Source organism: Polypterus senegalus, chromosome 2 (assembly GCF_016835505.1).
Source record: "Polypterus senegalus isolate Bchr_013 chromosome 2, ASM1683550v1, whole genome shotgun sequence".
Taxonomy (NCBI): Eukaryota; Metazoa; Chordata; class Cladistia; order Polypteriformes; family Polypteridae; genus Polypterus; species Polypterus senegalus.
The window spans coordinates 154109835-154134001 of NC_053155.1; the positions used below are offsets into that span (position 1 = coordinate 154109835).

Sequence of the window (24167 nt, forward strand, 5' to 3'; positions counted from 1 at the left end):
GTGAGGTTTCGAATAAAGGCAAAGCAGGTTTTAGATAATGTGGAAATGTAGCAGCTAAATCTTAAAATTAGTGTCAAAGATAAAATCCATCTCTTCTGGATCTGGCCAAATTATGGTTCAAGCCCTCTGAATAAATAGTTATTACAAGGCATGCTAATGGTATTTTGGGCAGGGAAAAAAATGCTAACCAATCAAAAAATGATACTAAAAAATGACCCACATCAACACGGAGAAAACCAATTGCTTCATAAGTGCTTGATTGTTGCACATTATCTGAAACACATTGTCCTCTGACTGAACTATAAATAAGCACTGATTTGTTCTAAAGAATTAAATCTGACCTTATGAAAACATTACTTGGCTGTATAGAAAATTCATTCACATACTGCACTAAAACAGCTTTCAGGGTTACCAGTTGTAATGTCCATTTTACAATTTTATTGTGTTCCTATACATTTCTGGTTAGCATTTCAACAGAAACACAAGGTATAGGAAATCATTCCATGCACTACAGTACTCTGGTTTGGACTCTTCCATCTTAGCAGAAGATAAGAGAATTGTGTAGCATATTATGACAAATTCATCATTCTTAAGGTATGATGTTCTATGTGGTATTATCCCACACTGGGTTATTGAAAGAGGAACTAACTTTTTAAATTCTGTACGTCAAGCATGTTAAGTTTATTGCCAAGTGTACACCGTATAATGGAATTCTTTCTTGCATGGATCCTCATAAATGAGTGACAGTAATATAAACAAATTGCATCTTTTCTCCAATTGCAAACAACAACTTTATGAAAATTGGCATACACAAATAATTTCAAAACACCTTTTTTCATCTCATGAACCATAAATAAGGTAAACTTTTGCTGTAACAAAGGCCAAGTCTGAAATGAGTTTCAAACATTTTCCTGTAGCGCCAAAACCTTGCCATCTTCAAAGTCATTCTAAGCAATGTTCCCTCTAAGGAGGAACACGTGAGGAAATGCCTCACAAGATAATGCTTTAAAGAAAATTTACCCCATCTTCATTAAGCTATCTGAATATCGGTCACTTTAAGGGCCAATTTACACCTAAGTGTTTTTCTAGCATTTTACTGCTGGACAAGACACTCCATCTTTTGAAATGTTATTTGCAATTATTTTCAGTGATACTATTCACACCTAAGCATTTCAGCAGCAAGTGGTTTTAGAAAATGTCTGTATGCAGCAGCTTGAGTGTTTCAGCAAAACACTCTTGAATGAATGGTAACACTCATGAATTGCTAGTAAAAGAAAAATTAAATTAAATGTTTTGGAAGAACTTTTACACAAAGTCAATGCCTTTCTCTGTATGAAGCAGCTCACTGAAACTAGATGGTGTCATCATGAATGCATGTGCAATCAATTGATCAGAATTTTAAAAAGTTATAGGTTTGCATTTAGTTTTATTCAGGTCACTGTTTCATACAGATGTTATAACATATAGGCAAGTGTGGTAGCGTAAGAGGTCCTCCTCTCAGCCCCATAGGTGATTTGCATATGCCCATGAAATTCTGGATTGGTAGCTATTATGTGTGCTGAACGGAGCATTACTTGCTTAAACACTGAATTCTAAAAATTTGGCTGTGATACTTCTCAATTAAGAAAATATGTTTAGTCTATTGTGAAGCAAGGAACATCTACTCCCAATCTGAACCCTAGCCCTGCACCACCAGATCACGAAAATTTCAGAACTGGGTTAAAACTAAACAGATACTTTAATAATGTGTTTGTTACCAGATTTCACAGAGCACACTCCCTTCTGTTTGGGAGTCTGCTGCATGTGTGTACATCATGAACAGATAAGTTCCAGAATGGGAAAAACACTTACAGAGTTGTTAAGACTCTCAGGTTTTAACCTGAGCAGCTTAGTCTGTGTGAGACCAGAGCTGCTGCAAAGCAATTTCTGTACAGTTATATTGTTATACCTATTTTGCCAGGGTAAGCTTCCATCTGAGTTTTAGAAAGAGGGAGAAAAGGACATGCTTCCCCGCACCCCAAGATAGTTTTATTTATTTAAAGATTTTATTAATGTGTCTTTCAATACCTGTAAAAATTAGCTCTCTCACCTGTGCAATTATCTATGTCCAAGTTATCCTACTCTAAAGCATTTTTTAGCTATGTTAAAATAATGTACAATCTTACATGTCAGGCATCTGTAAATTCAGCACCTTGACAACATCCTTACCAAAATATAGTAGATGGGAATGTGGTCTACTTCCAGAAGTCTATGATGAGTTCCTTGGATTGGCTAACCTTGAGGGTACGATTATTGTCCTGGCAGGTAATTATTATTATTATTGTCAGCAGGTAAATAACTTCTCTGTAAGTTGTAAACGATTTTATTTTGCTTGTACACCAACTCTGCTGTAGCTGCCTTGGAGTTTTTATCACTAGTTGAGCATTTCCCACTGAGGTAGCCCTTCAGACATTTCCGGCGCCGCATCCGAGTGGCAGCCTTTCCAGCAGCTCCGTGTATGACTTCATCTTTTTATCAATTTTTTTTTTCTCTATTTCACTGATCACTTCTACCACTTTCTTTTATGTGGAATTGCTCCCTGGACACTTTTTACTATTTTTACTACTTGACATGGATTTTTACACTCCGAGACTCACCTATTCAAGTAGTCAGCACTGAGAAGAAATGCTCTTGCCGGTGTGGTTCCTTATTTACCTGACGAGGTAAGAAGACGATATCAGGGCAGCCGAGCTGGCGCAAAGATAAAAGATAAGATAAAAGCGAGACAACTTGAGAGAAAATGGCGTTATAAATCGTCAGTGCCTTCTGTGATCCTGAGAAATGTGAACTCACTACCAAATAAGATTGACGAACTGTGCTGGTGAAAAACGTCAGAACCTACGGAGAATGCAGCTTGCTGTGTTTTAGTAAAACGTGGCTAACAATTACCATTCCAGATGCTAACGTGGAGCTACCCGGGTTTAGCACAGTTAGAGCGGACAGAGACGCAAGTACCTGCGGGAAGAAGAAAGGAGGAGGACTCGCTCTCTATGTCAATACAAAGTGGTGCAACTCAGGACATGTAAACGTTAAAATCTCCAATTCCTCAGTTCCTCAAGCGAACGCGGAGATAGCGAGTGACATCATCCATTCCGCAGTTGCTAAGTTACAAACGCAGCACCCTGAGGCACTTGTGCTAATCGCTGGAGACTTTAACCATGTAACGCTGGGCAAAACATTACCTGCCTTCTCCCAGTATGTGGATTGTAACACTCGGGGAAACAGGACTATCGACCTACTGTATGTAAACGTTAAAGACACATACAGCGCCACCCCGCTGCCTGCGCTTGGGAAAGCAGATCATAACCTGGTTCTGCTTCAGCCTCACTACAAACCAAGAGTGAGGGAACTACCTACAACCACACGCTCATTCAGGAAGTGGTCCCCTGAGGCAGAGCAGGCTCTGAGAGACTGCTTTGGAACTACAGACTGGGATATATTGCTGGGGTCACATAGTGAGAACATTGAAGAGGCTGTTGAATGCACAACGAAATACATCAACTTCTGTATGGACATTGTAGTTCCAGTAAGAACAGTACGCTGCTATGCTAAAAACAAGCCATGGATTACAAGTGACATCAAAGGCCTTTTGAACCAGAAGAAAAGGGCTTTTAAAGGCGGTGATCGGCATGAGCTCAAGCGCGTGCAGAAGGAACTCAGAGTCCAGCTCAGGGCAGCGAAAGAGCAGTACAGGAGAAAGCTGGAGCAGAAGTTGCAGAACAACAGCATGAAGCTGAATGACTTCCGGCCTGTTGTTCCGACATCACATCTGATGAAGACCATGGAGCGGCTGCTTCTTCACCACCTGAGGCCAAAGGTCCGCCACGCCCTCGACCCACTGCAGTTCGCATACCAGGAGAAGGTGGGAGCGGAGGATGCCATCATCTATATGCTACATCGATCCCTCTCCCACTTGGACAGAGGCAGTGGTGCTGTAAGAATTATGTTTTTGGACTTCTCTAGCACCTTCAACACCATCCAACCTCTGCTCCTTAGAGACAAGCTGACAGATGGGAGTAGACTCACACCTGGTGGCATGGATCCTGGACTCTCTTACAGACAGACCTCAATATGTGCGTCATGGGAACTGCAGGTCTGACATTGTGGTCAGCAATACAGGAGCGCCACAGGGGAATGTACTTTCTCCGGTCCTGTTCAATCTATATACATCAGACTTCCAATATGACTCGGAGTCCTGTCACGTGCAAAAGTTCTCTGATGACACTGCTATTGTGGGCTGCATCAGGAGTGGGCAGGAGGAGGAGTACAGGAAGCTAATCAAAGACTTTGTTAAATGGTGCGACTTAAACCACTTACATCTTAACACCAGCAAAACCAAGGAGCTGGTGGTGGATTTTAGGAGGCCCAGGCCCCTCAGGGACCCTATGATCATCAGAGGTGACTGTGTGCAGACCTATAAATATCTGGGAGTGCAGCTGGATGACAAATTGGACTGGACTGCCAATACTGATGCTCTATGTAAGAAAGGTCAGAGCGGACTATACTTTCTGAGAAGGTTGGCATCCCAACATCTGCAATAAGATGCTGCAGATGTTCTACCAGACGGTTGTGGCGAGTGCCCTCTTCTATGCAGTGGTGTGCTGGGGAGGCAGCATAAAGATGAAAGACACCTCACGCCTGGACAAACTTGTTAAGAAGGCAGGCTCTATTGTAGGAGTAAAGTTGGACAGTTTAACATCTGTGGCAGAACGACGGGCATTAAGCAAACTCCTGTCAATCATGAAGAATCCACTGCATCCACTGAACAGTGTCATTTCCAGGCAGAGGAGTAGCTTCAGTCACAGACTTTTGTCAGTGTCTTGCTCCACTGACAGACTGAGGAGATCGTTCCTCCCCCACACTACGCGACTCTTCAATTCCACCCAGGGGAGTAAATGCTAACATTACTCAAAGTTATTGTCTGCTTTTTTATTTTTATTTATTTATTTTTCATTTTTATTACTATTTAATTTAATATTGTTTCTTTGTATCAGTATACTGCTGCTGGATTATGTGAATTTCCCCTTGGGATTAATAAAGTCTTTATCTATCTATCTATCTCCATCTGAAGACGGATCACACTAGGTTAAGTCTGGCGAATAGCAACATTGTAGTATCTCTTTGAATCTCAAGTTCCATGCATTGTTAAAAAATAGAACAGGGAGCATTGAGAGTTTTCCTTGTCACTTATCCATGATTGGCTACCACTTATCAAATTGGTGCAATATTGACTTGGACTTTATTTGGTATTGGACTCTGGGTTATAGTAATGCATCCAAGTATAATTACAGCTTCTTACATTTCTCTTAAGCCAAATTTATTAGCAGAAGAGTCTTGTAATACCAGATATATTGATTCTTTGTTTAAGCAGCCCACGCTTTGGGTAGTTAATGTGCATAGACCTTGCTACTGGATCCAGCTGAATCTATACCCAATCACAATACTGTCTACTATATTTCATACACCACCACTCTGACTCTCTATTACAATTCTACCCATAGTGACATGTTCTTGAGTGTGGAATGTGAGAGAAACTGGATCTGCTATGGTAAATGTTGAAGAAGAAAATCTTTAGCTTTAAAAGTTCACTTACTGAACATTACTAATTGATTGGTTTCTATGCAAAAAATACACTACAAACCACATATGCTCTAAATTTAATAAAATTTTTAGCTGCAGGCTTAAAACCTTCTGAAAGCGCCACAATTAGGAGTTACAGTATAGTAACCTAGTTAAAGATAGTCTACAGGTTAAGTATACAGTATTAATAAACTCAAACTGCAAGATGCATATTTTTGTTACATGTTACTCTGGTTTATTTAATTTTTTCTATGCAGCTTAAAATTTACTGTGCAAAATAAAAGTGAATTTTGTATTTTTGGCATATCATACTCCTTTAACTTTCACCTTCCACTTTTTCAGGAAAGTAAAAGAGCTGATATTATGTATTGTTTCTTCTTTTTGGTAAGCAAACTATTATTGATTATGATTCCAACAAAGGTCAGTGCATATAATCTTCAATACAAGTAGGATTAATCCTATTACTCATCAAAATTCTATTACTTTTTCACTCATGCTGCAATTATGATTATAGCCAACATGATTTTGTTAGAAGCTTTATTTTTCAAGCAAACTAAATATGCTGCTGTGGTTTAGCTTTATTAATTTTGACTTGTAGTGAAGGTGGATGCAAGGCAATTTGGCTGGATCAAGTAAGAGCTCAAGGGTTCTTGGCATAAGATAAATAAATAAAAACTTTCCATAAGATAAGGGAAAATTAAAGGAAAAATACAAAAAGAAAATACAAGTTTACCAGTTTAAAGATGTCATTTTGAACCTTCTCATTTTTTGCCATTAACAGCTCACAACTCTGATGTTCATCCTTTAGTCTCTTTTGAAGAGATTTATATTTTTCCTAAAAAAAAGACGGATACAATTTAATTGTACACATACAATGACAAAGGCTTTCTAAAGCATTACAGATATTTCCCCATTTATCTTTATTCACTTATTAATTCATCTATTTACTTATTTTTGCTAGCTTTAAGTTATATTCTGCTGCCCGTGCTCTCTTTCTCAGGGGTGGAGGCTGATTTATTTTCAATCCTGTTTTTGTAAAATTGATCTAACTGTACGGAATGTTGTGCGATTTCAATAAAATCAATGTAGAGAACAGCCAAGCAAAATGACACCTTTTATTGGCTAACTAAAAAGATTACAATAAAAGGTGTCATTTTGCTTGGCTTTTCTCTACATTCATAATGGCTAACATGGTACAACACCCTAGTACTACTAAAAATCAATAAAATAATTAAAAAAAAAGATACAATTTAATTGTACACGTACAATGACAAAGAGTAAGTGACAATTGGAATATTAGCCTCTATGTTAAAGAAAGTGGAGTAAAAAACTAAGAAAGTGGAAATGTCCTATGCAGTTAAACCAACGGCAAGAAAAGCTACTATTAATGAATTTGTTCTTTAATTAAAAAGGATACTGTCCGAGCTTGGACTGTGAGCTTATTTTAAGTGCATAAGCTTTTCATTTGGAAAAAGAAAAGATAACGCCAAATTTAAAATTGCCGCTTAGTTAACAATAGTCTTGTTAATTTAACAGAAAATGTCTTATACTTATAAACCTGTTACGTATGTTTGTCTTGTGTATTTTTGATAAACAGCTTATGAACACGATTTATTTCCAGCTATTTTAAAGATTTCTAATGTGTTTATTTTACTGTTGTGTGTGGTACACTACAAGTTTTGGTATGAAACAAGTATTGCATTATTAAAACGGTAATCCATATTTATAATTACACTTCAATAATTATGACTGTCTAGCCGATACAGTGAAGAAAAAAGTATAAATATAGTAAGTATGCTGTAGTGTAATTATTAATTAAAAAGCATTAAAACCTATAAGTGCAGGTATATTTACATTTAAGCAGTGTTTAACTGCAAATATCAATTGATTGTGTGTTTTTTTTTTTATTAGAGAAATGGTAAAAACTACTCTTTTTTTGAATAAGCCTCATTTAAGATAGGCACATTACATAAAAAAAAAAAAAAAAGTATGACAGCTTATAATTATGAGATTTTATTTTTTGTTATGCCATATATATTATCAATCCATATTTGGAGCATATTAGTATTTATTATAAATTTTATTTATTTTAGTATTTTATGGTCACTGAGTAGTAAGCTTACAGAATTTCATTTTGTTACTAAAAATGAACAGTTAACCCCTGTGGTCTATACTTTAATTATAAAAATGCACTTTAATATAGGACATAAGTCTTCTGTGCATCTAGTTATACAAGACTTTACTGCAAAAAGATTTTTGAAGAGATGGGTGTGGGGTGGATTAATCTAAATCGTCTGATTCAGTAACATGAAATGAGTCTTAATAAACCTGGATCATCCCTACCAATCTCATATATATTTTTCTAGTTCATCCTGCTTACCCTTCAAAACCGGTCCGGTCCGGTCAAGCCCCCCCCCACGCAGCCCACACGGCATTTCTTTACGCTTTTTATCTCTGCTACTTTCTTGGCTTCGGATTTATTTCTGTGGGAAAGATATGAGATAATCTGTCCTCTTAAGAAGGCCTTAAGAGTTTCCCAAAATATTCCTGCAGAGATCTCGGGTGATGTAATTGTCTCTAGAAAAAAATTTATTTGTTTGGATATAAATTACGTACAATTCTCATCAGCTAATAGAAGCGGGTTGAGGCCATCTCTGGGGGTGAGTGTATGGGGCTTAGTAATTTTAGCTCCAAGATCATAGGTGCATGGTCAGAAATAACAATAGCATCGTATTTGCAAGATTTAATTATAGGCAAGAAGTTATTGTCTATAAAGAAGTAATCAATCCTTGAGTAGCAATGATGTATTGGTGAGTAGAAAGAATATGTTCTTGAATTTGGGTTTAAAAACCTCCAGGAGTCTGATGTGATCAGGTATAAACTTTGTAATTATCTTTGCGGTTTTAGATGCCGTTCCCCCTGTGGAAGAAGTCCTATCTAAAAGTGGATTTAGAACACAAAGCCCCCAGCCATTATAACTGAGTGTTCAGATTGGGAATGGATACAAATAAATTTTGTATAAATTCCTTATCATCAACATTAGGTGCATAAACATTTATCAAAATCATTTTACAGTTAGATAAGTCTCCCATGACCATTACATATCTCCCTTCAGGATCCAATACTACATCTGATGCTACAAATGGTACTGTTCTATGTATGAGAATTCCCACACCTCTAGTTTTCTTTGTAAAACTAGAATGGAACATTTGGCCAGTCCAGTCTTTTTGCAGCCGGAACTGATCCTTGCTTAGTAAGTGGGTCTCCTGTAAAAATACTATTTTAGCATTTAGACCTGTTAGGTGAGAGAGTACTTTCTTTCTCTTTAATTCATGATTCAGGCCTTTAACATTCCAGCTTACAAGTTAACTGTCCCATCATGGAGACACTGATTCTGAGTTTTTGATGTCATTTTATAGTCTTAACTGGAAGTGAGACAGCTTCGGCCTTAATTTCCTATTTCCCCTAGAGTTGTTGCCATGCAGCTTATTATTACGTTGGTAGTTATAATTATAAAGATTAAGAGGATAGATTAGGTATAGATCCAGCCTGCTCTCTTCGTCTCCCCCCATAATTTTTTGCCTCCCCAAGTGAGGCTAAAACCCACTTCACACAGTCCTAGTCCTCTGACATACCCAGAGACAGAGCACGTCCAAAGCAAAACAAGCCCCCATGCAGCGGCATTTTAGGGTTAAAAGATAGAGATATCTATTACCAATATAGTCTTAAAAAAAAAAAGAATTTTGCACTTAAAATATATATATAGTCTTCAGCAATTTTAGTGCATTAAGATGATACACCCAGATAATGGTGTTAAAAATGTGTCCAGAATAAGCATAAACAAGTCTTAAGGCAGTAATAGCAATAACAATAAACCAAGGGTATGATATTGAACAGTCTTGTTTAGGGTAGATGAAATAATTAGAAAAGAAAAAAGAAAAAAAAAAAAAAAAGTAATTAAGCACAACAAAACAAACAGATAGTGCCCTAGTAATACTAAGTAATAATGAGAATATATGCTGATAAAAACCCGTATTTTAAAACAAATATATCAGACAGTAGATTATTAATCCTTGCTTTATCATTAACCACCATGACTCACTATTATGTATCAGAATAGTCCTGGGATCAGCTTTCTTAATTCCTTTTCTGCTTCTTCCTTGCTAGCGAAGACATAGAATTGACCCTGCCATTCCACTTTCAGTTTTGCGGATACAAGAGGCTGTATTTGGCTGGCTTGCCGTAACTGCTGTTTAATGTTGTAGAAGGCTGTGCATTTAGTAGCTGTTGCTGGAGAGAAGTCAGGGAAGATACAAATGTGGTTATTTTCATATATAATATCTTCCTTGTTTCTGAGGAGTGCCATCACCTCTAGCTTAAATGATAATCCTTCAAAACGAACTATAAAAGATCTGGGTCTGGGTCTAACGGTGTTTGATCCGCGTACGCGGTAAGCCGCTGCTATCTCAGATTCTGCTTTAAAGTCGGCCCCGATTATTTTAGAAAAAAGTTAAGCTGCGAATTTCACAGGGTTTGAATTTTCTCGATTCTCAGGCAGACCTTCAATTCTGTCATTATACCTTCTACTTCCATCTTCCAAAGCAGCCAGTCTGTCTCTGAGTTTTTTCCATTCGGAGCTGACATTTTCTGCTTTTTCTTCAGCACTGGTAGCTAAATTTTCGGCTATTTCAATCCTAGTCGTGAATGTCTCCTTGAGATCCTCCAATTGATCAGTAAGCGTTTTAATTTTACCCAGCACCTGTCGCACCTCCACTTGCATTTCTTGTCGCAACCTTTCATTTGCCTGTTGCAGCATCAGCCGCTGCGTTTCGTTTGCTTGTTGCCATTCCTGTTTCAATTCCAGCAACTCCTGTTTTAGTCTCTCATGTGCCTTTGTCCTTGCTTTCTCAATTGCCTTCTCGCTTTTCTTTATATCTTGTATGAGCTCAGCGAACATCACCTGCAGTTTAGACATTTCAATTGTGCTTTCTTGTACAGTAGGTGAAGCGCCAGGCTCTACTGTAGCGGGTGTCCCCGCTATTCCCGGCCTTTTCCAGTTTCAGGTGTTCTACTCTGATCGGCAAGCTATCGAGACCTGCACTCACGATCTTACATTCGCTCCCCTTTTCGCTCTCAGCCGGTGACGATGTAGCGGACCTTGATCCCGAAGAGTCTGTACTTTCGCCCAGCTGATCCAGGTCTCTCTCTGAAAGGCCGTATCTTGAGCTAGGGCTTGCTGATCTTAGCTTGGGTGCAGCTTTAGTTTTCGATTCTTTTGGACCTTCTTTCTTGTTGGCGATGTTTATATATGCTTACATATATACTCTAGCAGTCTCCTTGGGTTCAATAGATACAGGATATCTCAGGATAATAAGCAAATATGAAAAATAACACCGCTGCTAGCGGATCTCCACTTCAGACGTCCATCTCTCGCATCGGACGAGACCAAATTTATCGTCTTTATTGCCATTAAACCAGTACAATGAAATTGTAAAAGCTTCCCTGTAAACAGCCCAAGTACAAAAATGACAACAAACAAATATAAAAAGCACATATCCAATAACAAATAAATATCATACATAAATAAAATAAATAAAGGGCAGGGACTACTATCCACTAAAGTAATAATCATATGAATTTGGGGTATGGTCAATCCGGGGAACTCCTTAAACTCCAGCAAATGTCACTAATACCCCAAGCTAACATTCACTGAAGTTTTTCAAAACACAGTCGTGTAGTAGATTAGTCTAGGGGGATCTAACCATCCAAGATGAATGCGCGTGCCCGCGCTGATTGAAAAGCCCATATATATTGAGTCTAGAAAACATGATCAGCAAGTCTTTGATAGGCTGTAACAAAATGACGAAAGAACTGACGCATTTTTTTTTCACACAAGCGGAGCAGGACCTTTTATTCGAAGGATATAAAGAATTTCAAGATTTAACATGCACAAGGGGTAACACTGCAAAAGCTGCCCAAACCAGAAAAGACGGCTAGCAAAAAATGGCCGACAAATTAAACGCTAAGTAGTGTGCATTGTACTTACTGAATGTAGCGTTTCATTTCCTATGTGTCAGATTAATTATTATTTAATATGTGATAATTCCAGATCAAACGTGAGCACAAGGAGAACAGTGGAACAGGTTAAAGTGAAGTACAAGAATATACTTCAAACTGGTAAATATTGGTATATAACTAAAGAATTGTTGACATAAAGAATCATATATAATATAAAAAACAATTTTAAAGTTAATAAGAAGGCAGACAGATGGAGGTCCACGTGGTTCAGACCTAACCCCTGCAGAAGAGTTGGCTCTCCAGCAACATGCCCATCACCCTGTTTATGAGGTCATTTTTTTTTTGCTGGGTCAGTTGCAGGGAATTTCATATCCCTAGAACTTGTGTCTGACCAACGAGATATGATGAAGGTCAAATATTTGATGAAGACACTGTGTCTGATTATTCATCAGGAGGAGAGGTACATTTTCCAAATAATGCTTGATCAAGCTACACTCTGATCAGTTTCATGTGCCCCAATCACATTTGGAAATCCTGGGTAATGAGAATGTTAGGCTGATTGTGAGATTCTTTATGGAACTGTGGGTGTTTTTGCCTGTGTACCTGCAATGGCATGAAACGCTTCTTTTATTGTCTGCACATGTCCAGGAAACACTATGAAAACCCGAAGGAAATATTTCAGAGCCAAACAAACTTTACGAATTGCCTGGCAAACTGCCCTTTTCGATAGATGTTCTGCATCGCCTACAGTATATAAAAAAATGCCGCTTGCAAGAAACCTCAAAGCAATGCATACTGTCTGTGTGGTTGTGAGAGCCCGACTTCGCCGAGTTTGACTTCGAATATAAGGAGCTAATAAATCTTTGAGGTACAATATTCCCCCTCAGCTAAAGCGGTGTCTTTCGAAAAGAATTTCCTCCAGGACCAATAAAGGATCTTGCCAATCACGCAACACCCTCTCTATATGAAATTCTCTTCATATAATTTGCGCACCAATATCAATTGGTCACTCATTCATGAACGGCAAAGCCATGACTGGATGAATTCCACGCATCGTCACTGATTTTGTGTGTGAGCTAATCCTTGTTTACATAGAACAAACCAGCTCCAAGCAGGTTTGAGGATTTGCTGCTATGACAACACATCCAGCAATAGTTTCAAAAAACCGACAGATCCAGGATCATGCCAAATCGTCAACAATTACATCCGGCTAAACAAGTAATCCACGTACGAAAAATACCCCCCTGGAAGCAGCCGCATTCTCTCCCACCTTTTGTTATTTTTAAAGGGAGATTCGCCCCATGTCTCAGAAATGAATTTCAAGCCATGAGAAATGATAGCTGAGGAGGAAAAGTCCTCGTATGTATTCATGCATTTCTTCTCACCTTTAACTGCTTAAGTGAACTTTCATTTTTCATTTGGTGAACAAATTCCATGTCTGCTTCAGTGCATTCGTATCCTTGCATTCCTTTAAAAATATCAGATGGTCGCGTGAAATTCAACCCTGTTAAAAAGCATAAGAGTGCAAGTCTTAAAGAAAAAAATATTCTCTCACACACTGTACTCTACAGTACCTAATGTTGTCAAAAAGATAAAATATAGAGTAAATAGAAAAATGTAGCATGGTTATGATCTCATTTCTACATTACAGTAATTTTTGATTCACCTATTTGGGAAATTCAAGAATTCAGCTAATTTAGTGGGCAAATCATGGTGATGGGAATTTCCAGTGAACCCACTGTATTAGATTATCGATTTCCATAGAGAAATGTTAAGTCTTTTACAGTTAACAAGAGAAACCCTTGACTCAAAACTTAAACTATAATTTTAACAACATATTTTCAACCATCCAAAGAGGCATTTAGACTTGGTAAAATATCCAGAGGTGCTTGTCAAAAGTTGTAATGCACTGAATATGTCTTAGAAAAGGAATAAATAGTAAATATTTTTTGTAAACCAACTACACTTTGTCAATATTAGTCTCTGTCCACGGACATGTTAGCTATATGGATTGTAATGGTGTCAGTTATCTCGGTCCACCAGTTGCTTTTTTTGTCATAGGCAGTACCTCTAGTAAACGTGTCTACAAGTGACATCTGACTCGAGCAATTGGGTTGGAACAAAATCCTGAGGGCCCCTGGCATAGAGGGAAAAAAAACTCATAATATCAAGCTGTCAGATTGTTTATTTTTTCTGGTAATGAATCTATCTGAAACAAAGCTTAATTAAAAACAGTAGTCTTCACTCTTTCAAACATAAAAACTCTGTCCTTCATGGCTGGTGGATGGCACTGGAAATCATGAAGGACACATTGGCTTAAAATAATTTGTCAGCAATGTCTGCTTTGTGCATTGCTCGAGATCCTTAAAGATCTCAGCATATGGGAGCATAGCAGAGGTGCGGTGATATTTAACCTTGAGGCTACGATTGAGAATGGGCCTCAAAATCTCTAGCCAGCTGGCCAACTCATGAACATAAACTTCACTGTCAACAGTGTCAGCTGACATTCTGGCATGATGTTTATCTAACACTTTTATTAATCAACAGAATATTCTTTAGTGGTATCCAACATTTAGCTCATAAATTCACAAACCAAAGAATAATTATCAAAAAGGTGATCACTAAATAAAATAGAAAATATATATTATGCAAAAAAATCTAAATATGACATATTCAAATAAAATATTTATTTGCAGATAACCAGGATTTAACTTTTAAGCTTTTTTTCATAAAGGCTTCAAAATAGGATGCAGTGAAGAAAAAATAAAAAATTTAAAATTTACTGTAAACAGAAGCTTTATGGATATTACTTGTTTCCCTGATATCTCTAGTTCTTCTCAATACTCATAGTGGTCTTTACAGGTTTTTGACATGAAAACCAGTATGTCATCCATTGCTGGTTTCGGATGTTGTTGCTTGGGGCAATGTAATCACTTGTCAGTATTATTTCTGATGACTAATTCATTGCTGGTATGCACACGAATTTATAAGCCAGTTTGCTCAGCATCAGAAAGTTAACATTGTGTACTACTGCTGTCAAATTAGTCAAGAAATAAAGGTCTGAATATCCGAATTAAAAATATGTAATTACTGAAATATATCTGAACTTAGGTTAATAATGCTGGGCATTACACGCATGAACAAACACCAACATCGGAGCAAGGACACCAATATCCAAAAAAAATAAATAAATAAAAAATTCTACCGGTACTCAAGCAACTGTTACTTATAATTAAGAGCCAACAAAATCCCAAGCAGCTCCACCATATAAAAGAGATGCATCAGCACCACCATCTTGCTTTGAGCCTACTAATGGCAGCTAGATGCTTAAGTTTAAACCACACAGCCTATATGGTGCAAAAGCACAATCTTATCCCTCACCCCAGTCACTCAACTCTACCTACAGATGTCCTGTATCTTCGCTAAAAAATGCTTTCTCCTGGGCTCAAACAAAGCCCTCCTTCCCATTCCTCAGAGCTGTCCATGCAGCAGGAAGTCATGTCAGAATAGGGTTTTTAGCAGAGGATACAAAATGGGCATCACAAACAGGACCCGGTCATAAGTGCTTCATGCTTTGCAATCTGACCAGCAAATACAAAAAGTAAAACATAATAATGATGTAGCAAGGCACAGTGCCAAAGTGTTTGCCTTGTAAGAAATTAGGCCCCTTTGCATGGCTGCTCTTAAGACCTGATGTCCTGAAAATTATCAAGATAAATAACCAGCCATTAAGTAAGACTGCAACAGTGTGAAAACAGTGAACAAAGTAAAACAGCTGGCAGGCCAATCAAATTGAAGGTGGGGTTGTTTTATTATTTTGGAGGTGTTCACTGCACAATGGGGAATGGCAGGGTACAATTATTACCATTACATTCAGAAAAAAGATAGTCCGCATCTTTGGACTCTGCCAGAAATGAGTGATAATCATAGTATCAAATCAGGGTCCATATAATGGTTTTTACTTTTTTTTTTCTCCTTTACAGCTGCAGTAATATTTTAATAATGATGACCTTAATATTTCCAATTACATCTCATTGTTCTATGCATTGTGTCAAACCAGCCACAAGGTAAGGCAGACTAATTGTGGGGCACGAAGTATTGCCTTACACGAAAGCTCACTGAAGTGTACATGTTAAAGTGCTGTAATTAAAGTTAAATCAAAATTATGGATTTATCTTCCATTTGCAAGATATAATAATAATGACAAGATCATTGCATTAAACACTACTTAAGGATTTCAGGTTTAACAGTAAATGGGGCAGAATCAGATGGGAAATTATATGCTTATATCACCAGAGAAGGGGTGTGTGTATATATATACTGCAAAGTGGTAGCAGGGAAAAGTATATTTAGTTTGCAGGATGATGTTTGCAGGATGATGTTTGGGTTAAAATGTTAAGTCTTTAGGATGGCACTGCGGATCAAAGAAAAGAAGGAGAGTGAGGGTAGAACCAAGTATCAAATGGAGGAAGCTGGAAAAGAAAGACTAAAGGTGAAGAGCTGGGAAGTTAAGACAGACACTAGGTGGCAGTGAAGAGTTACCAGATAGTTGGGCAACTACAGTAGAAGTGGTAAGGGAGACAGATAGAAGGGTGCTAGGTGTGACATCTGGATAGAGGAAGGAGGACAAAGAAACCTAGTGGTGGAATGTGGATGTACAGGAGAGTATACAGAGGAAGAGCCTGGCAAAGAAAAAGCAAGATAGAGAAATGAAGGAAGTAGACAGGAGCACAAAGAGAAGTGTTGCCAACTAGGTGACTCTAGGTGCTGCTATATCTAGCCATATTTCAGACCCTTTTGCTGATTTAAAAAAGGGTAGCAACAAACCTAGAGACATCTTCTGTTGACAAAAGTGAAATCTCTTTCCTCAGGTCACTGACATTTCATACAATAACTGGTTGCTCTGCAGTTCGATGGAGCGCAGAAGACACAGCCCATAACCAACTGCCCGCCATGTATTTCTAAATTGCAAATGAGCTGCGCTTGCGTGAGACAAAGTAGCTAACAACTAGGGCAGCAACTAATGGAATGATTATTTTGGTAGTTGACTAATCGTTCATTATTTTTCAATTAGTCATGATTATTTCAGGCCTGACTATTTTGATGCCTGTGACCTGTGGTTGCACATCCTGTTCTAAGCTCCAGTGCATGTCTTACCTCATCTGCTTATGTCTGTCAACCTGTGAATGTAACCCTAATGTCTCTACATTAACAAGATTAAAATTAACTAGCCGAAGAATAGGAACGGAAAACGGTGAGAAAGGAATTCAAGAATCAAGTAGAAATACTTTTTGAAAGATGCAGTTGTGAATAGGTGTTTTGCTGGAGACGACAGATAAGGAGTCAAAAAATCTAACCCTAGAAAAAGCCACGTACAACTGACCATGGCTGAAGACTGGTTATTGTAGATTAACGCAAATCTTTGCAAACGGTTGTCCTTGGTTTGGAAACATTGCTTTGCAGATGTCGCATTGCAAAACTTGTGAATGAGTTTTGTTTTATTTAGTCAGACAATCCTGTGTAGTGTAAGTTGGGAAGAATGCCTTTTCTTGTGTTTAGCAAGCGAGGTTCGCGTTTGAAAAGTTTTGTTGCAGGAATCACACTGGAAGAATGTGTTACTGGAGTGGGAGTCAGGTAATTTTTCAGCAGAGGGAATTTGTGTGTGTTTGTGAAGATAGTTCTGCGTTGTGAAACGTTTTGTGCAAGTGTGACACTGAAAATTTGTCGTTGCAGTGAATTTTGTTGTGTTTGGCAAGGCTGGGTTTTGTTTTGAAAGGTTTACTATAAATGTCACAGAGGAACGTTGTACCAGTAGACAAAACTGTAGTGTTTTGTGGAAGAGAACAATGACCGAGGACTAATGTGTAAATGTGTTGGTGTTATCAGACATTATATGCTGCTGTGGGAACATGATCAGAATCAGTAGGAGGGCTTCATAGTGGCCATTGTCCAGTTGTCCCGAGTACAGAAGTTAAATGAAGAGAGTATTTCCAGAATTGTAAATGCAAGGCGGGATGTTGGGGTCGTGTTTGAAGTAAAGGACAATGGTAGTATGGAGAATCTCTGAAAGAGCTTGAATTTCAGGTTCACCACCATAAACTCCAGGGGCCTCATGCATAGCGCCATGTGTAGAATTCGCACTATAACATGACGTAAGCACAAAAGCCGAAAGGTGCTTACACACAGAAAAATCTAGATGCAAGAATCTGTGTGTACTCCAACCTCCACATTCATCCGCTACATAAATCCCGGTAGGTGTGAAAAGTAATGCTCATGCACACGCCTTCTGTACCGCCCCAACTCCTCCCGGAATTATGCCTCTATGAATATGCAAATCAATATAAATAGCCCTTAAGCTCAGCCTTCTGTGAAAAGACAATGAGAAAAGCACGGGGGAAAATATAAGAATTTCAGCGAATACCAAGTGGAGGCAAGGAAAAACTTACTATTTGTTGGTTTAAATAGTGGTATAAATCAACAAAACGTTGATCGAGTGACAAACTGTCAGAGAAACTTGAAAGCTCAAGTCCACAAAGTCGCACAGTACCCAAAATGAAAAAGAAGTTGTCACATATCCAAGTCACCATGAAAAGGCAAGTCGTAGCCCAACGTTGGAGTTAATCACGTAGTTTATTTTGTCATTAAAGTAGAACATCATAAACTTCATCTTAAAATCGATTAATTTACTACTTAATTTACATCCTATCGTAACTAAAATAACACGTTAAATGCTTTGTTTTGTATTTGATCTTCTTTGTGCTCTGTGTTTGAATCACTACATGGTTCTTAAACCGGCTTTCTCTTCCTCCGACAGGACACAGAATCCATTACATTCGTGATATTACAGCTGTCTGAATAATTAAAATACTGAGATGTATACGTGATATCTTTTTCATGATGATAGGAATGAAAGCATGTTATTAAACATGGGAACATGGTGGCGGTACTGTCTCTTTCAAACGTACTAACCCCAATTCCCGTCCTTACTTTTCTTTCTCCAAATACCCAATCGCCACACAATCAGCTCTGTAATAGACGTTAAGCCATCTGTAAGCTTACAAGGACGATTCTTCAAAACTTTTAAGGAACATTGAAATATCTTTGTAGTACATGTTTAATTATTCTATCCATCTATCCTTCCAGCATACAGCAATTAATAAGGATCAATCTATGAACGAGCTAGCGCTGCGGCACCGTGTCCTCACATGTTTAATTATTAACAATACAGGTTATTTAAATGAAGTTTGTTTTATCTGTATAACATATTTTGCTGCATTTTATCTTAAAAATGATATCGTCATCATATGTAAATATGTGCTTTATAAAGTGCCGCAGGTTGTGCAATATTATAACTGATGTGCAAGTTTACAGTGAGGTGATTGTACTTATAAGTACAAACAGTTCTAAAAGGAGCATTTTATGGACTGATTGAATGTGTTTAAAGTTCTTGGGATTAAACTGTTTCTGAACTGCGAGGTCCGTACAGGAAAGACTCTGAAGCGTTTTGCCGTGGCTGAGGCAGCATGTGCTTGATGCTGTATCCCGATAATTCTCTTTCCGATCAGAAGCTGCTGCTGTGATTCACCACTCAGATACAGTGATATAAATACTCCAAGTGGTGCAGTGAGAGTAATATGGAAAAAGATGATCTGCTATGGCAACCCTTAACAGGAGCAGCTGAAAGCAGAAAAAGAAGGTGCAGTGAGAGTAACAACGCTAAAGCAGTTATGGTATTTGGAATACTACAGCTATTCCCTGGACCATTATATTGTTACAGGTTAATTACAATCCGATGCATTACACTAAAAAACAATAAGCAGTTAGTTTCAGTGCATTTATAAAGCCGCGTCAGGAATGTGCATCTAAGAAAGAAAGGGTAACCACACAGGAACAGTAGCACTGCTTTGACGCTGGGTGCTGCCAGTCTGCAAAACCGAGCAAAGAACTTGCTTACGACAGGGTATGAGGTGCCGTGGAAATGTGCGTGGCTATACCCCAGGTTTAGGTTTTATACATCGCGATTTGAATGTAGAAATGTTCTTACACAACATTTCTCTGCGTACACACCGTTTATACATGAGGCCCCAGATGTTGCCATGTATTGATAGTACTCCTGACTTGTTGCGATAACTCGATTTGCATTGTAAAGAACAACAGGAAGAACGTCTCCAAATCTGTCCCAATGTAATGCAACGAAATCTACTGCCCTATGTCGTAGTGAGAGTGCATTGCCTTTGTCAACTGTTTGTGTCAAGAAATAAACCACCGATAGGAAGAGGCAGTTGTCATCTCTATTCCGAGATCCGGCATTGTACAAAAACCCATCGACACGGAAGATACTGTCGCTCATTTTATAACAAAGGCTTAGGAAACAACCGTTGCAGTAAAACGAAAATAGCAAGGTGTATGGGAGGCCGTAGGCAGCATGGGGAAGGGTTTTTAGGAGGCTAAATAGGAATCAAGAAATGCCACGTCGGTTGCGTGTGGGCGGGGCCGGTTTTGAACAGGAAGGAACGCGGTAGTCCGAAGGAGGAATAGGAATCGAGAAAAGCGGCGTGGGGAAAGGTTTGGAAGAGGACGAATAGGAATCGAGAAATGCCGTGTCGGCTGCGTGTGGGACTGGTTTTGAAGTGGAAGCAGGATGAACCAAAAGAGAAATTTATGTAAGAGATAATAATCAAATTAAAACAACAAGTGAAACATATGAATTTGAAATTAATCAGATGTTTTTATATTAGTGTGACCATCACAATAAAAAAGAAATGCATTAAAAAATACAAACTAAAGTGCATGTAGTCTTTAAACAAAAAAAGTGCATTTAACTTAACAACAACAACATTTATTTATATAGCACATTTTCATACAAAAAAAATGTAGCTCAAAGTGCTTAACCAAAAAATACATCGTTAAAACAAACTTTTTTCATATTTTTGTAATAAATGACAAAATGTAGACATAAACTGTATAATGTGTAAAGCCTGAAGTGCAAAGATCAAATAAACACTTTCACAAAAGGTTTAAGGATGATACAATAGCTTCCATGGTGCAGCAGTAAGAATTAGTGACTTATAATCAAGAGTCCCCCGGTTCGATCCTGACTGCCTTGTATATTTACCATTTTGAGTAGCGAGTTGCTCTTATTGTTAATATTATACAATAAACACAAACATCTTATTTGCATCTGTAAAAGCCACTGTAAATGTATAGTACTTGTAAAAAGTTACCTTTTTTTCACTTTTATTCTCTCAGTCACGATCACGATACATACTACCGGCCCCCAGGGATCCGACGCTGTTACTTTTTATTTGAAACTGGGAATAACTGTAGATGTGAGTAGTGTTTTGAGAAAATCAAACTGGAAATTCTCTGAGCTGGATGGATAAAAGCTGACACACAAACGCTGGAGAATCTGCCTTATTCATATCTCATTGTCACTTGATTTTTTATTTTTTTTATTTTATTGAGTCTTCCTGGTTAAGCTGAATTAGTATGCGCCTTATGGCCCGTAATGTCAAAGCCGCACTGACATAAAAAAAAGAGACATAGGTATATATGATATTTGGAATTATTCATTTTATGACATAGTACATTTCGGAAGACATTGTGGCATGGATGCAATATTATTCATATTCATTTGTGTACCTTCTTGAGGTTGTAATCAGTGACCGCGTTCCAGCACCCCCGATCTTGTCCAGACTGCACAGGACTCCAGGACAAGCAGAGGAAAGAATGACCCATGAAGGCTCTTTTCTCAGTGGACCCCATACATGCCTTGCACAGTACATGTGCTTTGATCGCCGCCAGGTCAAGCTTGTTATAGCACAAGCAACCAGCCACCTGCATGCTCCTACTAGCACTGAATAAGCTCAAGCCTTCTGTTGTTAGCGTGCAGCACCGGGGGGAGGAAAAACAAAAAAAAAAGACAAATATATGTGACATTTTGAAGAAATCACTGTATGACCTGAACAGTACCAATCAGAAAACACCATTGCACTAATGCAATATTATTTGAAAACGAACAGATCGGGTGTAAATTTGTTACTTGTAAAAGTTAGCTTTTATTTTCTCAGTCTCGTTCATACATGCTCTCCCTCCCTCCTGATCTGACCCTAACTAACTAACTAAAAGCGGCAGCATAAATTCTCAAGAGATGGCGGCATCACAGCTCCAGGATGCTCATGCATCGCGGTGGTGCTGCCATGAAAAGAAAGCTCCGTGTTGCATGATCTGCATTTAACTATCTTTTTCTTTTTCAGTGAAGTACTCCCTCACTTTAGAAAGTTTGTCTCAATTTTTTTCCATCTCCTTCCCCCTCCTCTATTCGACTCGCCATTTCAACCACGTTTATTTTCCTCGACATTCTTCTTCTCCTCAGATGTTTTGCTTCATTGGTAGGACTGTGTGTAGTCTTGACAAACAATAACAAATGATACTGCCCCCAGACATTCATGTAGTGCATTGCAGTTACAAAAACCAATGTGTTTCTTTGTGACTGGAGCCTTTATTGAAGGTTCTTTTTATGACGCGTCGACAATAAAAAATCTGCGATGAAGATTTTTTTGTAGTTGACGTTGTCGATTATGTCAACTAATCGTTGCAGACCTACTAACTACCAATCATTAAAACGCAACTGTTGCTCTACCCTAAAAAGTGCCTTTTCTTAATTTTAAAACTTGAAACGATTTAGCTAGTAGCTAAGCTACATTTTTCAAGCACTCCAATTGCAAGCAATTTACTTAGTCATATGAAAAAGTTTGGAAACCCCATCTCAGCCTGCATAATAATTTACCACTATTATCTTTTTTGTTGAAAGTAGAGCATGTCTTTCATTTCCTAGGAACATCTGAGTACTGGGGTGTTTTCCGAACAAAGATTTAAGTGAAGCAGTATTTAGTTGTATGAAATTAAATCAAATGTGAAAAACTGGCTGTGCAAAAAATTTGGGTACCCTTGTAATTTTGCTGATTTGAATGAATGTAACTGCTCAGTACTGATTACTTGCAACACCAAATTGGTTGGATTAGCTCATTAAGCCTTAAACTTCATTGACAGGTATGTCCAATCATGAGAAATGGTATTTAAGGTGGTCCATTGCAAGTTGTACTTCCCTTTGACTCTCCTCTGAAGAGTGACAGCATGGGATCTGCAAAGCAACTCTCAAAAGATCTGAAAACAAAGATTGTTCAGTGTCATAGTTTAGGGGAAGGCTACAAAAAGCTCTCTCAGAGGTTTAAACTGTCAGTTGCAACTGTAAGGAATGTAATCAGGAAATGGAAGGCCACGGGCACAGTTGCTGTTAAACCCAGGTCTGGCAGGCCAAGAAAAATACAGGAGCGGCATATGCGCAGGATTGTGAGAACGATTATAGACAATCCACAGATCACCTCCAAAGACCTGCAAGAACATCTTGCTGCAGATGGTGCATCTGTACATCGTTATACAATTCAGCACAATTTGCACAAAGAACATCTGTATGGCAGGGTGATGAATGCTCATTTAGACAAGCCAGATTCATTTTGGAACAAAGTGCTTTGGACTGATGAGACAAAAATTGAGCTATTTGGTCATAACAAAAAGCGCTTTGCCTGGTGGAAGAAGAACACCGCATTCCAAGAAAAACACCTGCTACCTACTGTCAAATTTGGTGGAGGTTTCATCATGCTGTTGGGGCTGTGTGGCTAGTTCTGGGAATGGGGCCCTTTTTAGTAGAGGGTCGGATGAATTGAACCCAATATCAACAAATTCTTCAGGATAATGTTCAAGCATCAGTCACACAGTTAAAGTTACGCAGGGGTTGGATATTCCAACAAGACAATGACCCAGAACACAGTTCGAAATCTACAAAGGCATTCATGCAGAGGGAGAAGTACAATGTTCTGCAATGGCCGTCACAGTCCTCTGACTTGAATATCATCGAAAATCTATGGGATGATTTGAAGCAGGCTGTCCATGCTCAGCAGCCGTCAAATTTAACTGAACTGGAGGGATTTTGCATGGAAGAATGGTCAAAAAATACCTCCGTCCAGAATCCAGACACTCAAAGGCTATAGGAGGCATCTAGGAGCTTTTATGTTTGCAAAAGTAGGCTCAACTAAGTATTGATTTAATATCTCTGTTGGGGTGCCCAAATTTATGCACCTGTCTAATTTTGTTATGATGCATATTTTCTGTTAATCCAATAATCATGTCACTGCTGAAATACTGCTGTTTCCATAAGGCATGTCATATATTAAAAGGATGTTTACTACTTTGAAAGCGCAGCCAATGATAAACAAAAATCCAAAGAATTAAGAGGGTTTCCCAAACAGGCAGGCACAATCTCGGGGCATGGAAACCACGGAGTATGGGTCGGTAATATTGTGATCGACAGTGATCACCAGAATAGACATGTCATTCGGGGTAAACTTGCACCCGTTGAGAAAGAAAATACAAAGGAAGGCGAGAAGCAGTGGTGCAGGGAATGAAAAGGAGAAGTCAGCACCCGGAAGAGGTACGTAAGCAAGTAAGGAAGCTCAACAATGACAGCCTTG

The 24167-nt window shown here is 38.4% G+C and overlaps 1 protein-coding gene across 1 annotated transcript in view; it reads right to left on the reverse strand.

Annotated features, from left to right (window-relative positions):
- Positions 1-24167, reverse strand: part of tmem30c (transmembrane protein 30C) — a 138173-nt gene that overhangs the window by 11667 nt on the left and 102339 nt on the right. The window contains exons 6-7 of the mRNA XM_039744867.1: positions 13023-13141; positions 6353-6454 (exon numbers count right to left, since the gene is read on the reverse strand). Coding sequence (XP_039600801.1) covers positions 6353-6454; positions 13023-13141 — 221 coding nt within the window. The remainder of the gene's footprint in view (positions 1-6352; positions 6455-13022; positions 13142-24167) is intronic.